Raw genomic sequence first — 13,628 nt, 5'->3', positions numbered from 1 at the left:
AATGTAATGTATGTACACAGTGACCTCACCAGCAGAATATAGAGTACAGATCTGGAGTATAATACAGGATATAACTCAGTATAAGTATTTGAATGCATTGTAGTAGAATATATATACAATTTATTTGAGTTTGTAAAAAAACATTAGTATCTGGCAGGGCATTGACCTTTGACACTTTGTAGTTGTCTTCTGGAGGTAATTTTAATTTGTCATTACCGATGTTAGATACTAAGTTCTGTGCTCACTAATAACCTATATACAACTATTCACTATATATATATATTGGGTTAGAGATGGGTTATAAAGAAATCATCACCTTCCAGCGCTTCATCGTCCTCAAACTGCGGCTTCTGATCCTCCTCTATACCGTAGTATTCATCACCAAAACATTTCTGCAGGGAAGAAGGGTTCAAAGGTCAGTCAACTGCAACTCTGACAGGCGGAGCCATACAATACAAGTGATTCCGGGGCTAACGCCGACCCTCAGACTTACCACTAGTAAGATTTTAAGCTCCAAAAGGTTTCAGGAGTGAACTAATGAGTGCCTGGGAAATAAATCACTTACCTCAGTGTTTTCTAACCAGGGTGCCACCAGCTGTTGCAAAACTACAACTTGCAGCATGCCCGGAAAGCCATTGGCTGTCCGGGCATGCTGGGAGTTGTATTTTTTCAACAGCTGGAGGCACCCTGGTTGGTAAACACTGACTTAGGGCTCGTTCACACGACTGCCTGCCCCTGTCAAAAAATCCCTGTTCTGCAATCCGTTTTTGCAAACTGGTCGCAAACAGCTATAAAAAAGGATCCCACTGATCCTGATTTTTTTTTAGTGTTCTTCATCACCCGTTTTGTTTTTAATCCGTTATTTTTGACGGCCAAAAGATGTTGAATTTTTTTGGCCATCAAAATAACGGATGAAAAACGGGTCTTTTAAATTTAACATTGAAGTCTATGGCAAACGGATGAACCACTAATGTCATCCGTTTGCCCCAGATTTATACTATCTGCTATTACTTCTGAGCATGCTCAGAAGAGGTGACATCAGCAGACTCCTGCAGTGCTGAGGGACTACTACTACTCTCATCATGGAACAGGTTTCTTTCCATGATGGGGGTAGTAGTACAGGGGCTGAGGGATTGATCGCACCGGGGCTCTCTTCTGAGACCCGATGCGATCAGAAGTTATTAACCAGGGGAGCAGATGGCATGCTCCACTCGCCTGCGATGTAGATTGTGCGTGTTTTACTTTCATTTTCAAATACCCCACCAGGAGCCCTGAATGGCCGGTACCGAGGAGCCATTCAGGGCTCCAGGTGGGGTTTTTAAAGTCATTAATAAGGATTGTAATGTTGAAATACATTGGTGGCCGGGGAAGCATTGCGTTGCGTTCCCCGGCTGCTCTGATGTGCTGCAGGACCATATGTATATAAATGCTGCAGAGGGGCAATATCTATAGGTAGCGCAGCGGGGGGCAATATACATAGCTAGCACAGTGGGGGGGCAGACATATAGCGCTATATGTCTGGCCCCCCGCTGCGCTTACATATGTCCCCCCCCCCCCCAGCGAGTGCATACAAATGTCCCTCGCAGCGCTATCTGTAAAGTATACTATCAGCAGTGCATCATGCTGCTGGCCGGGGAAGGCAGCGCAATAGTGTATGCATCTGTCCCCTGCAGCGCTTCAATACACATGTCCCTCGCAGCGCTATCTGTGAAGTATGCTATCAGCAGCGCATCTGCCGGCCGGGAAGCTATGTGTATTGCGCCGCCCCCCGCCGCTGCACTACCTATAGATCTTGCCCCTCTGCAGCGATTATATACACATGGTCCTGCAGCGCATCAGAGCAGCCGGGGAATGCGGCGCAATGCTTCCCTGGACACCAGTGTATTTCAACATTACAATCCTCATTAATGACTTTAAAAACCCCGCTGGGAGCCCTGAAGGGCCCCTTGGTGCTGGCCATTCAGGGTTCCCGGCAGGGTATTTGAAAATGAAAGTAAAACACACTATGTACATCCAAGGGAGCGGAGCATGCCGCCCACTCTCCTGGATAATAACTTCTGATCGCATTGGGTCTCGGAAGGGATACCCAGTGCAATCAATCCCTCAGCCCCTGTACTACTACCCCCAACACAGACGTTGTCCCATGATGGGCGTAGTAGTACAAGCACTAATCTAGCCTCCCAGCCACCTGCAGACTCCCGCAGCTGGGGAACTACTACTCCCATCATGGAAAGGAGTCTGTTCCATGATGGGAGTAGTAGTAGTCCCGGCTGCAGGAGTCTGTATATGGCTGATACTAACGGATGAAAAACTGATGCTAACGGATGCCACTAAATAGCATCCCTTTGCATCCGTTAGTAGAATGGTCCGTTTAGGAGGCAATGACAGACAAAATCTAGACGGAGGACAACGGCCGTGTGAACCTAGCCTTACCTGCATAATCTCATCATGTTTGGCAGGATCAAAATCTTCCAGCAGATCCTCCTCCGTCACTCCCAAATGCTTCTCTCCCGTCAACTCACGTAATTTCTGCAGCTTCTCCTGCAGCTCCTTACGCTTCAGGTTTTTAAGCTGCTTCAGCTCTTCTTGTTTCTTCTCTTTTTCCTGCAACAAAAATAAACCATGACATAGAATTCTAAAACTGCAAACTCATACCTGTTATTTATATTCTTGTATGTAGGAGACAGTATTATAGTAGTTATATTCTTGTATATAGGAACAGTATTATAGTAGTTATATTCTTATATATAGGAGCAGTATTATAGTAGTTATATTCTTGTATATAGGAGGCAGTATTATAGTAGTTATATTCTTGTACATAGGAGCAGTATTATAGTAGTTATATTCTTGTATATAGGAGCAGTATTATAGTAGTTATATTCTTGTATATAGGAGCAGTATGATAGTAGTTATATTCTTGTATATAGGAGCAGTATTATAGTAGTTACATTCTTGTATATAGGGGCAGTATTATAGTAGTTATATTCTTGTATATAGGGGGGCAGTATTATAGTAGTTATATTCTTGTAAATAGGAGCAGTATTATAGTTATATTCTTGTATATAGGAGCAGTATTATAGTAGTTATATGCTTGTATATAGGGGGGCAGTATTATAGTAGTTATATTCTTGTATATAGGAGCAGTATTATAGTAGTTATATTCTTGTACATAGGAGCAGTATTATAGTAGTTATATGCTTGTACATAGGAGGCAGTATTATAGTAGTTATATTCTTGTATATAGGGGGCAGTATTATAGTAATTATATTCTTGTATATAGGAGCAGTATTAGAGTAGTTATATGCTTGTACATAGGAGGCAGTATTATAGTAGTTATATTCTTGTATATAGGGGGCAGTATTATAGTAGTTATATTCTTGTATATAGGTGCAGTATTATAGTAGTTATATTCTTGTATATAGGTGCAGTATTATAGTAGCTATATTGTATATAAGAGCAGTATTATAGTAGTCATATTCTTGTATATAGGAGGCAGTATTATAGTAGTTATATTCTTGTATATAGGAGGCAGTATTATAGTAGTTATATTCTTGTATATAGGGGCAGTATTATAGTAGTTATATTCTTGTATATAGGGGGCAGTATTATAGTAGTTATATTCTTGTATATAGGGGGAGTATTATAGTAGTTATATTCTTGTATATAGGAGCAGTAATATAGTAGATATATTCTTGTATATATAGGAGCAGTATTATAGTAGTTATATTCTTGTATATAGGAGCAGTATTATAGTAGTTATATTCTTGTATATAGGAGCAGTATTATAGTAGTTATATTCTTGTATATAGGAGGCAGTATTATAGTAGTTATATTCTTGTACATAGGAGCAGTATTATAGTAGTTATATTCTTGTATATAGGAGGCAGTATTATAGTAGTTATATTCTTGTATATAGGGGGCAGTATTATAGTAGTTATATTATTGTATATAGGGGGAGTATTATAGTAGTTATATTCTTGTATATAGGAGCAGTATTATAGTAGATATATTCTTGTATATATAGGAGCAGTATTATAGTAGTTATATTCTTGTACATAGGAGCAGCATTATAATAGTTATATTCTTGTATATAGGAGCAGTATTATAGTAGTCATATTCTTGTATATAGGAGCAGTATTATAGTAGTTATATTCTTGTATATAGGAGCAGTATTATAGTAGTTATATTCTTGTATATAGGAGCAGTATTATAGTAGTTATATTCTTGTATATATAGGCGCAGCATTATAGTAGTTATATTCTTGTACATAGGAGCAGCATTATAATAGTTATATTCTTGTATATAGGAGCAGTATTATAGTAGTCATATTCTTGTATATAGGAGCAGTATTATAGTAGTTATATTCTTGTATATAGGAGCAGTATTATAGTAGTTATATTCTTGTATATAGGAGCAGTATTATAGTAGTTATATTCTTGTATATAGGAGCAGTATTATAGTAGTTATATTCTTGTATATAGGAGCAGTATTATAGTAGTTATATTCTTGTATATAGGAGGCAGTATTATAGTAGTTATATTCTTGTACATAGGAGCAGTATTATAGTAGTTATATTCTTGTATATAGGAGGCAGTATTATAGTAGTTATATTCTTGTATATAGGAGCAGTATTATAGTAGTTATATGCTTGTACATAGGAGGCAGTATTATAGTAGTTATATTCTTGTATATAGGGGGCAGTATTATAGTAATTATATTCTTGTATATAGGAGCAGTATTAGAGTAGTTATATGCTTGTACATAGGAGGCAGTATTATAGTAGTTATATTCTTGTATATAGGGGGCAGTATTATAGTAGTTATATTCTTGTATATAGGTGCAGTATTATAGTAGTTATATTCTTGTATATAGGTGCAGTATTATAGTAGCTATATTGTATATAAGAGCAGTATTATAGTAGTCATATTCTTGTATATAGGAGGCAGTATTATAGTAGTTATATTCTTGTATATAGGAGGCAGTATTATAGTAGTTATATTCTTGTATATAGGGGGCAGTATTATAGTAGTTATATTCTTGTATATAGGGGGCAGTATTATAGTAGTTATATTCTTGTATATAGGGGGCAGTATTATAGTAGTTATATTCTTGTATATAGGGGGAGTATTATAGTAGTTATATTCTTGTATATAGGAGCAGTATTATAGTAGATATATTCTTGTATATATAGGAGCAGTATTATAGTAGTTATATTCTTGTACATAGGAGCAGCATTATAATAGTTATATTCTTGTATATAGGAGCAGTATTATAGTAGTCATATTCTTGTATATAGGAGCAGTATTATAGTAGTTATATTCTTGTATATAGGAGCAGTATTATAGTAGTTATATTCTTGTATATAGGAGCAGTATTATAGTAGTTATATTCTTGTATATAGGAGCAGTATTATAGTAGTTATATTCTTGTATATATAGGAGCAGCATTATAGTAGTTATATTCTTGTACATAGGAGCAGCATTATAATAGTTATATTCTTGTATATAGGAGCAGTATTATAGTAGTCATATTCTTGTATATAGGAGCAGTATTATAGTAGTTATATTCTTGTATATAGGAGCAGTATTATAGTAGTTATATTCTTGTATATAGGAGCAGTATTATAGTAGTTATATTCTTGTATATAGGAGCAGTATTATAGTAGTTATATTCTTGTACATAGGAGCACTATTATAGTAGTTATATTCTTGTACAGAGGAGACAGTATTATAGTAGTTATATTCTTGTATATAGGAGGCAGTATTATAGTAGTTATATTCTTGTATATAGGAGCAGTATTATAGTAGTTATATTCTTGTATATAGGAGCAGTATTATAGTAGTTATATTCTTGTATATAGGAGCACTATTATAGTAGTTATATTCTTGTATATAGGAGCAGTATTATAGTAGTTATATTCTTGTATATAGGAGGCAGTATTATAGTAGTTATATTCTTGTACATAGGAGCAGTATTATAGTAGTTATATTCTTGTATATAGGAGGCAGTATTATAGTAGTTATATTCTTGTATATAGGAGCAGTATAATAGTAGCTATATTCTTGTATATAGGAGCCAGTATTATAGCAGATATAATCTTGTATATAGGAGCAGTATTATAGTAGTTATATTCTTGTATATAGGAGCAGTATTATAGTAGTTATATTCTTGTATATAGGAGGCAGTATTATAGTAGTTATATTCTTGTATATAGGAGCAGTATTATAGTAGTTATATTCTTGTATATAGGAGCAGTATTATAGTAGTTATATTCTTGTATATAGGAGCAGTATTATAGTAGTTATATTCTTGTATATAGGAGGCAGTATTATAGTAGTTATATTCTTGTACATAGGAGCAGTATTATAGTAGTTATATTCTTGTATATAGGAGGCAGTATTATAGTAGTTATATTCTTGTATATAGGAGCAGTATAATAGTAGTTATATTCTTGTATATAGGAGCCAGTATTATAGCAGATATAATCTTGTATATAGGAGCAGTATTATAGTAGTTATAGTCTTGTATATAGGAGCAGTATTATAGTAGTTATATTCTTGTATATAGGAGACAGTATTATAGCAGTCATATTTTTGTACATAGGCGGTGGCAGTGTACAATATATATGAGCTCTGGTTCACAGGTAACCACCTCATTACGGTTTGCTGTTCCTCACCTGCTTCTTTCTCCCCTTTATCTCTTCTCGCTTCCTCTTCCTCCGATCATCTTTCCTCCTCACTGACTGTGCAATAGTTCTGGGGAAGGTCTTAATCTGAATACACAATTGCATAAGACAATGCAGTCATACATACTAATACAGGACACACAATGACTATTATAAAGTAAGATCCGACCTCCTGTTCATGAGAACAAGATTTCCAAAGTCGCATTGAGTAACATTAAAACACACAATGACAATTTACCAAGTCAGAATCGGGTTCCTCAAATCGAAAATTATATTTTCTCTCGAACTCTTCCTGTTTCTTTAAGAAAAGTTCCCCTTCGTCCTCGGAGTCTGAGACATGTGGCGCCTCCTCCAATGCTGGGGGGCTGAATAAGAATATATATATTTGATTATTACATAAGTGAAGTGTAGTAAGGCTGCGTTCAAATCCCGATTTCTCCATCCGACTTGAGTACATGATTTTTATAGCTTCTGAAATCGTATATTAAGTCTGATCCATTGACCTCCATTAAAAAAATCGGATCCATTACACACATCCGATTTGATCAGCATCCAATTTCACACGATTTTTGTTCAGGTCGGAAATCGTGGTCAACCCCAATTTTAGACCCGAACAAAAATCGTGTGAAATTGGATGCGGATCAAATCGGATGTGTGTTATGGATCAGATTTTTTTTAATGGAGGTCAATGGATCAGACTTTATATACGATTTCATACGATTTTAAGCTATAAAAATCGTGTAATCAAGTCGGATGGAGAAATCGGGATGTGAACGCAGCCTAATAAAGGAGTGAGGCATCAATCTCCACCTGTGAATGTCCTAAACTCAAAGGGTCTACCTATTTATTAGGCATAGGGGGTTTGTCCACTCTGTATGTTACGGAATGGTTTTTACACTGTAGCAACAAGTAGCTGTTATCTCCATCGCCCTGGCACCATACAAGGTGCCAGACTCCACCCTCATATAGTCACGTGACAACTAAGGTCCGCCCAGGGTAGAAAAGACAGAGACATAGGTAGTCAGAAACATTGCATCATGGGTCTGTACCATTAATGGTCTCCTATAAAATGGACATCATTGTAAATATTATAAATGGAGATTTCCTTTAAAAGGAATACTCCAGGAACACTTATCCCCTATACCAGTGGTCTTCAACCTGCGGACCTCCGGATTAGGGATCGACCCATTATCGGTTTGGCCGATATTCACAATTTTGGACGTTATCGGTATTGGCTATTACCTTGCCGATAATGCCCCGCCCCCCCGCACCGCATCACCCAGAGACCGCCGCTGCCCCATTGCCTCCCCCATCCCCGGTTTTATAATGACCCGTTCCCGGGTCCGCACTACTTCTGGCTCCTGCTGCGTCCTGCGTTACGCTGTGCAATGACGAGTGACGTCCTCAACGCGACGTCACCCTCCGTGCGCACAGTGACAGCTCAGGACGCCGCTGGAGCCAGAAGTAGCGTGGACCCCGGGAACAGGTCATTATAAAACCAGGGATGGGGGAGGCAATGGGGCAGCGGTCTCTGGCCGTGGCGGTGCGGTGGTTGGACTAAGGACCGGCAGAGGGAGAGAAGCGGGGGGAGGGGTGCTGAAATAGCCGATAACTTATACTGGAATATTGGTATAAGTTGTCAGCCTTAAAGTCCTCAGATTGTTGGTATCGGTCCTAAAAAAAAAAATCCATATCGGTTGATCCCTACTCCAGATGTTGCAAAACTACAACTCCCAGCATGCCCGGACAGCCGTTGGCTGTCCGGGCATGCTGGGAGTTGTAGTTTTGCAACATCTGGAGGTCTGCAGGTTGAAGACCACTGCCCTATACAGTGGTCGGACCCCCCACAATCTCTGGCTTGGCACCCCGGCAGTCCCTTGGAAGTGAGCACGTTGACCCAGAGATACGCATTGCTGTCCCATAGACAAACATGTGCCGTGCAGGAGATCGCAAAGGGTCCCAGCAGATGGACCCCCCGGCGATCAGTGTACCCCTTTAAGACCAGTCTATATGCACACACTATCAGAACCTATAGACATTAAATGAGTTAACTACCCAGATGTCCTTGTGATTGTTTAGTCCAGCAGTCAGGCCTCCACCAATCCTATGGCAATGTATATAAAGTAGCAGTCAGAATACCCCTTTATATACTCACCATTCTTCATCCTCCTCCTCCTCTTCCTCCGGCTCGTCTTCCTTATACTCCTTGTTCAGGATATAATCTCTCAGAAATTTCTCCCCATCATCCAGAGTAGGATTGCTCCAATATTCCTTCAAATAACCCTGCACAGACAGGACACCACAAATCATTGTCAAGCCCCATGCATTGCACCATGGGTAATATGGCTTCTAACCTGAAGGAACATCATGGAGTAATGGCCAATATTATGGCAGCAACTGTCCGGGGCAGGAGAGGTTTGCTATGGGGATTTGCTTGTACTCTGGACAGTTCCTGACACGGACAGAGGTGGCAGCAGAGAGCACTGTGGTCAGACAGAAAAGAACAACTCAGCTTCCTCTGTCTTATGCAGCAGCTGATAAGTACTGGAAGGATTAAGATTTTGAAATAGAAATAATTTAGAAATCTGTTCAACTGTGTGGCACCAGTTGATGTGAAAAACATTTGTTTCCCACCGGAAATCACCTTTAACCCTTTCTCCCAATACAGCAAACAGTGCGGTATAAATTAATTCTGCAGGTCAGAACATTCACAGCAATACCATATATACATAGTTATTGGCCCTCACTAAGTTTTCCGGGTTGTATTTTTTCTTTTTTTCCACTAATAGCTAGGGCTTTTCACACATATTTACTGATGTGTCGCATGTGAGTGCCGCACAATGTCGCATACGAGTTATAGTGTCGCAGCAGAATCCCTTTCGGATTCTGGCAAGATTCCTGTTAGAATTCATTCCATTCAGAAGCCCGGGAGAGTGAGAAAAGAACTGCTTTCTGTTTGCTGGAGAACTGGCTCCAGAAAGTTAAACAGATTTGTAAATTACTTCTATAAAAAAATCTTAATCCTTTCAGTACTTATGAGCTTCTGAAGTTAAGGTTGTTCTTTTCTGTCTAAATCCTATCTGATGACACCTGTCTCGAGAAAAGCCCAGTTTAGAAGCAAATCCCCATAGCAAACCTCTTCTAAACTGGGCGTTTCCCAAGACAGGTGTCATCAGGGAGCAGTTAGACAGAAAAGAACAACCTTAACGTCAGAAGCTCATAAGTACTGAAAGGATTAAGATTTTTTTATAGAAGTAATTTACAAATCTGTTTAACTTTCTGGAGCCAGTTGATATATAATCCCTGGATAACCCATTTAAGCACTGTGATTTTCTGTGGGTCTTTCAGACTTAAGATCACATGTCCCAGTTACAGTAATGAAACACATGGATGCAACAGTTGTTTACTTTTGCTTCTACAGCGTCTACATTGTACTGTATGAGCGCTCTCATCTTTCTTTACTTGCTTACAGCCTGTATATGTTACTCCCCTGCAGACTGCTTTGTGTCTGCCCTTCTCTCTATCTACAGCCCGAGTGACCTGTCCCCAAGGTCCCCCATCCCCACACAGTCTGAGCTGGTGGGTAACCCCTTTCTCTGCTGCTATCTCTAATAGTAATAGCAGAAAGTCTGACTGATTTGTCTTATTCTCTACTCAGTTGCAGCTAAATGGTAGAAAATGTCTAATAAAGACTTAAGAATGTTGACCTATTTTGCATTCAGGAAACAAAGCAATGCTAATTTGTCCATAGCGTTTATGTAGACCATAGTGTAACCTTGTAAAGACTTTGAGGGGTCACACAGAATTAATAAAATTCTTCTTACTTCATTACAGGCAGATTTAATACTCACCATTTCCTTCACTTCATCTTTACTTTCCAAGTCCTTTTGTCCTTTCAGCCAAGCGATGTATTCTTCTTCCTCCTGCTCCTGCGAGATGATCACGGAAAATGTTAAAAAAGTTGTTATGAGGCCGTAGTCGTTGCAAAGCTACAATTCCCAACCTGCAGCTGTCAGGGCATGCTGGGAGTTGTAGTTTTGTAGTTGGATAGCTACATGTAGGAGAAATCTGACCCTAATGGCCAAAGGTTAAAATTTCAAGGACTGAAGTGCCAGGTTTAAGCCTTAACTTAGTGTTCCCCCACCAGCGTGCCTCCAGCTGTTGCAAAACTACAACTCCCAGCATGCCCGGACAGCCTTTGGCTGTCCGTGCATGCTGGGAGTTGTAGTTTTGCAACAGCTGGAGGCACCTTGGTTGGGGAACTTTTCCCTAGCTAATAACGTTTTAGCATTTTGTATAACACCATGAAAATGTCCAGAAGGTGATCTGCTTTTCATGCATTACACAACGCACTTACTTGTTCTTTCTTGGTTTTTGTGCGTCTTGTTAATAGATTTGCTGTGGTCTCTCCATCCTCTTCATCATTGTCGCTGTCCTCAACAAACTGACGGAAACTGCAGGTGCAGAGTAAAAAATAGTTATGATACTATATCACCCTGCGGTGGGAGGAGCAGACCCCATGTCACATAGCTCCTCCCTCCTGTCTATATCACCCTGCGGTGGGAGGAGCAGACCCCATGTCACATAGCTCCTCCCTCCTGTCTATATCACCCTGCGGTAGGAGGAGCAGACTCCATATCACATAGCTCCTCCCTCCTGTCTATATTACCCTGTGGTGGGAGGAGCAGACCCCATGTCACATAGCTCCTCCCTTCTGTCTATATTACCCTGTGGCGGGAGGAGCAGACTCCATGTCACATAGCTCCTCCCTCCTGTCTATATCACCCTGCGGTGGGAGGAGCAGAATCCATATCACATAGCTCCTCCCTCCTGTCTATATTACCCTGTAGTGGGAGGAGCAAACTCCATGTCACATAGCTCCTCCCTATATCACCCTGTGGTGGGAGGAGCAGACTCCATGTTACATAGCTCCTCCCTCCTGTCTATCTCACCCTGTGGTGGGAGGAGCAGACTCCATGTCACATAGCTTTTATAGGTCTATGCTGGCAGGGGCATACTCCATATGATATCCCTTCTTATGTCTGTATCACCCTCTGGTGGGAGGGCACAGTCCTTGTTTTTAACACATCGCTCACCTTTCTCGAATCTGTCTCTGTTCCTCTATATATGTTGGAGATCGAGCTCTCTGGAAAACAGGAAAGTAGTTTATATGAAAACCAAATATGTTTAAACATCTTACAGCAAAGAGGTTGTGGATTACAGAAAACATGGCTAAATCCTTCCAAAAACAGAGCCACTCCTGTCCATAAGTCTGGTATTGCAGTCCAGTTACATTTAAGTGACTAAAGCTAAGCTGTGATACCACATACCACCTGTAGACAGGTGTGGTGCTATTTTTTTTTTCTAACCCTGTACAACCCCAGCCAGATGAGATGGGCCCAGGTGAGGTGGAGTTGCTGATCCTTAGTGATCCCCAATAGAGAACTTCAGCCCCATCAGGGGATCTCAGTACAGGTTGATGGCAATGTTGGGCGCAGAATTACCTGATCCTGTATAATCTGGTCTTCTTCATCTGAACTTTCCTCATCCTCGTATTTACTACAGATAAAGAAGAAAACTAAGGTGAGTGAACCCCAAGACAAGTCAAGATGATGACCAAGGTCATGTGACCCGCTCACCCTTCCTTCTCCAGGATGACTTTTCTTTCGTAGTCCTTTAGGTACATGGGCTTCTCGATAGCAGATTTACTCTGGCTGGGAGCAGGTGACTCTGAAGAGCAGAACATTGTCCATAGGTTACTGATGGGAGATGATAAGGAGAGGGAAGGAAGAGAATGCTAAGAGAGGAGAAAGAAGGAAAAGAAAGGAAGGATTGTAAGGGGAGGGGAGAAAGAGAAGGGAAATGGAAACATAAGAGAGGAGAATGAAGGAAAAGAAATGGTGGGTGACAAAGGGAAGGAAATGCAAAGAGTGGAAAAGGTAAAATGGGGTAAGAGAAGAAATGGAAAATCTTAAAGGGGTACTCTGCCCCTAGACATCTTATCCCTTATCCATAGAATAGGGGATAAGATGTCTGATCGCGTGGGTCCAGCCACTGGGGACCCCCGCGATCTCAACTGCGGCACCCCAGATATCCGGTGCACGGAGCGAACTTCGCTCCGTGCTGGATGACTGGCGATACGGGGCGGAGGATCGTGACGTCACAGCCCCGCCCCCCTTGTGACGTCACGGCCATGCCCCCTCAATGCAAGTCTATGGGAGGGGGCGTGACAGCCGTCACGCCCACTCCCATAGACTTGTATTGAGGGGCCAGGGCTGTGACATCACAAGCCTTGGCACTGCACCCGACACTCTAAACGAATGCTGGGTGTAGCAGGGAGATCGCGGGGGTCCCGTCCTTTGGATAGGGGATAGGATGTCTAGGGGCGGAGACCCCTTTAAGAAAATGGAAGGAAGGGAATGCTCAGAGAAGAAAAGGGGAGAAAAAAAGGAAAGGAATGGAAGGCAAAAAAAAAGGGAAGGAAAAGAAAGAAAATAAGGAAAAGAAAGAAAGAAAATGAATGCTATGAATGTAAAGGGGAAGAAAAGAAAGGTAAATGAGGGAGAGGAAGGGAAAGAAATGAAAGGCAAAAGGATAGGTAAGAAAAAGGGGAAGGGAACGAAGCTTGGGGGGAGAGAAGAAAATGAAAAAAGGAAGTAAAATAGAAGGAAAGAAGGGAAAGGGAAGGGGAAAGGTAAAGGACTGCAAAGAAGGGGATAGAAGGGAAGGAAAGTAAAAGGAAGTGAAAGATAAAAGAAAAGAAAGAAAGGTAATACCACTGCAGTACTCACACTGAAAGGGAAGAAAAGGAAAGGTGAAGGAATGAAAGAAATGTAAAAGAAAGGGAAAGGAATGGTAAGGAATGTATTAATGCTCTTGTACCCAGCTATTTCAGAACTACAACTCCCAGCATGCCTTGACAGCCATAGTATGATGGGTTTTG

General features: G+C 40.5%; 1 protein-coding gene across 1 annotated transcript in view; it reads right to left on the bottom strand.

The window, feature by feature from the left end:
• Positions 1-13,628, bottom strand: part of KRI1 (KRI1 homolog) — a gene marked incomplete in the record, with an annotated part of 31,087 nt that overhangs the window by 15,841 nt on the left and 1,618 nt on the right. Inside the window, 10 exon segments of the mRNA XM_056570546.1 lie at positions 317-392; positions 2,434-2,604; positions 6,677-6,772; positions 6,924-7,050; positions 8,841-8,968; positions 10,537-10,614; positions 11,043-11,139; positions 11,782-11,831; positions 12,190-12,244; positions 12,325-12,415. Coding sequence (XP_056426521.1) covers positions 317-392; positions 2,434-2,604; positions 6,677-6,772; positions 6,924-7,050; positions 8,841-8,968; positions 10,537-10,614; positions 11,043-11,139; positions 11,782-11,831; positions 12,190-12,244; positions 12,325-12,415 — 969 coding nt within the window.

The sequence above is a fragment of the Hyla sarda genome, chromosome 4, assembly GCF_029499605.1.
Source record: "Hyla sarda isolate aHylSar1 chromosome 4, aHylSar1.hap1, whole genome shotgun sequence".
Lineage (NCBI taxonomy): Eukaryota > Metazoa > Chordata > Amphibia > Anura > Hylidae > Hyla > Hyla sarda.
This window is presented reverse-complemented; position numbering and strand designations above follow the sequence as displayed.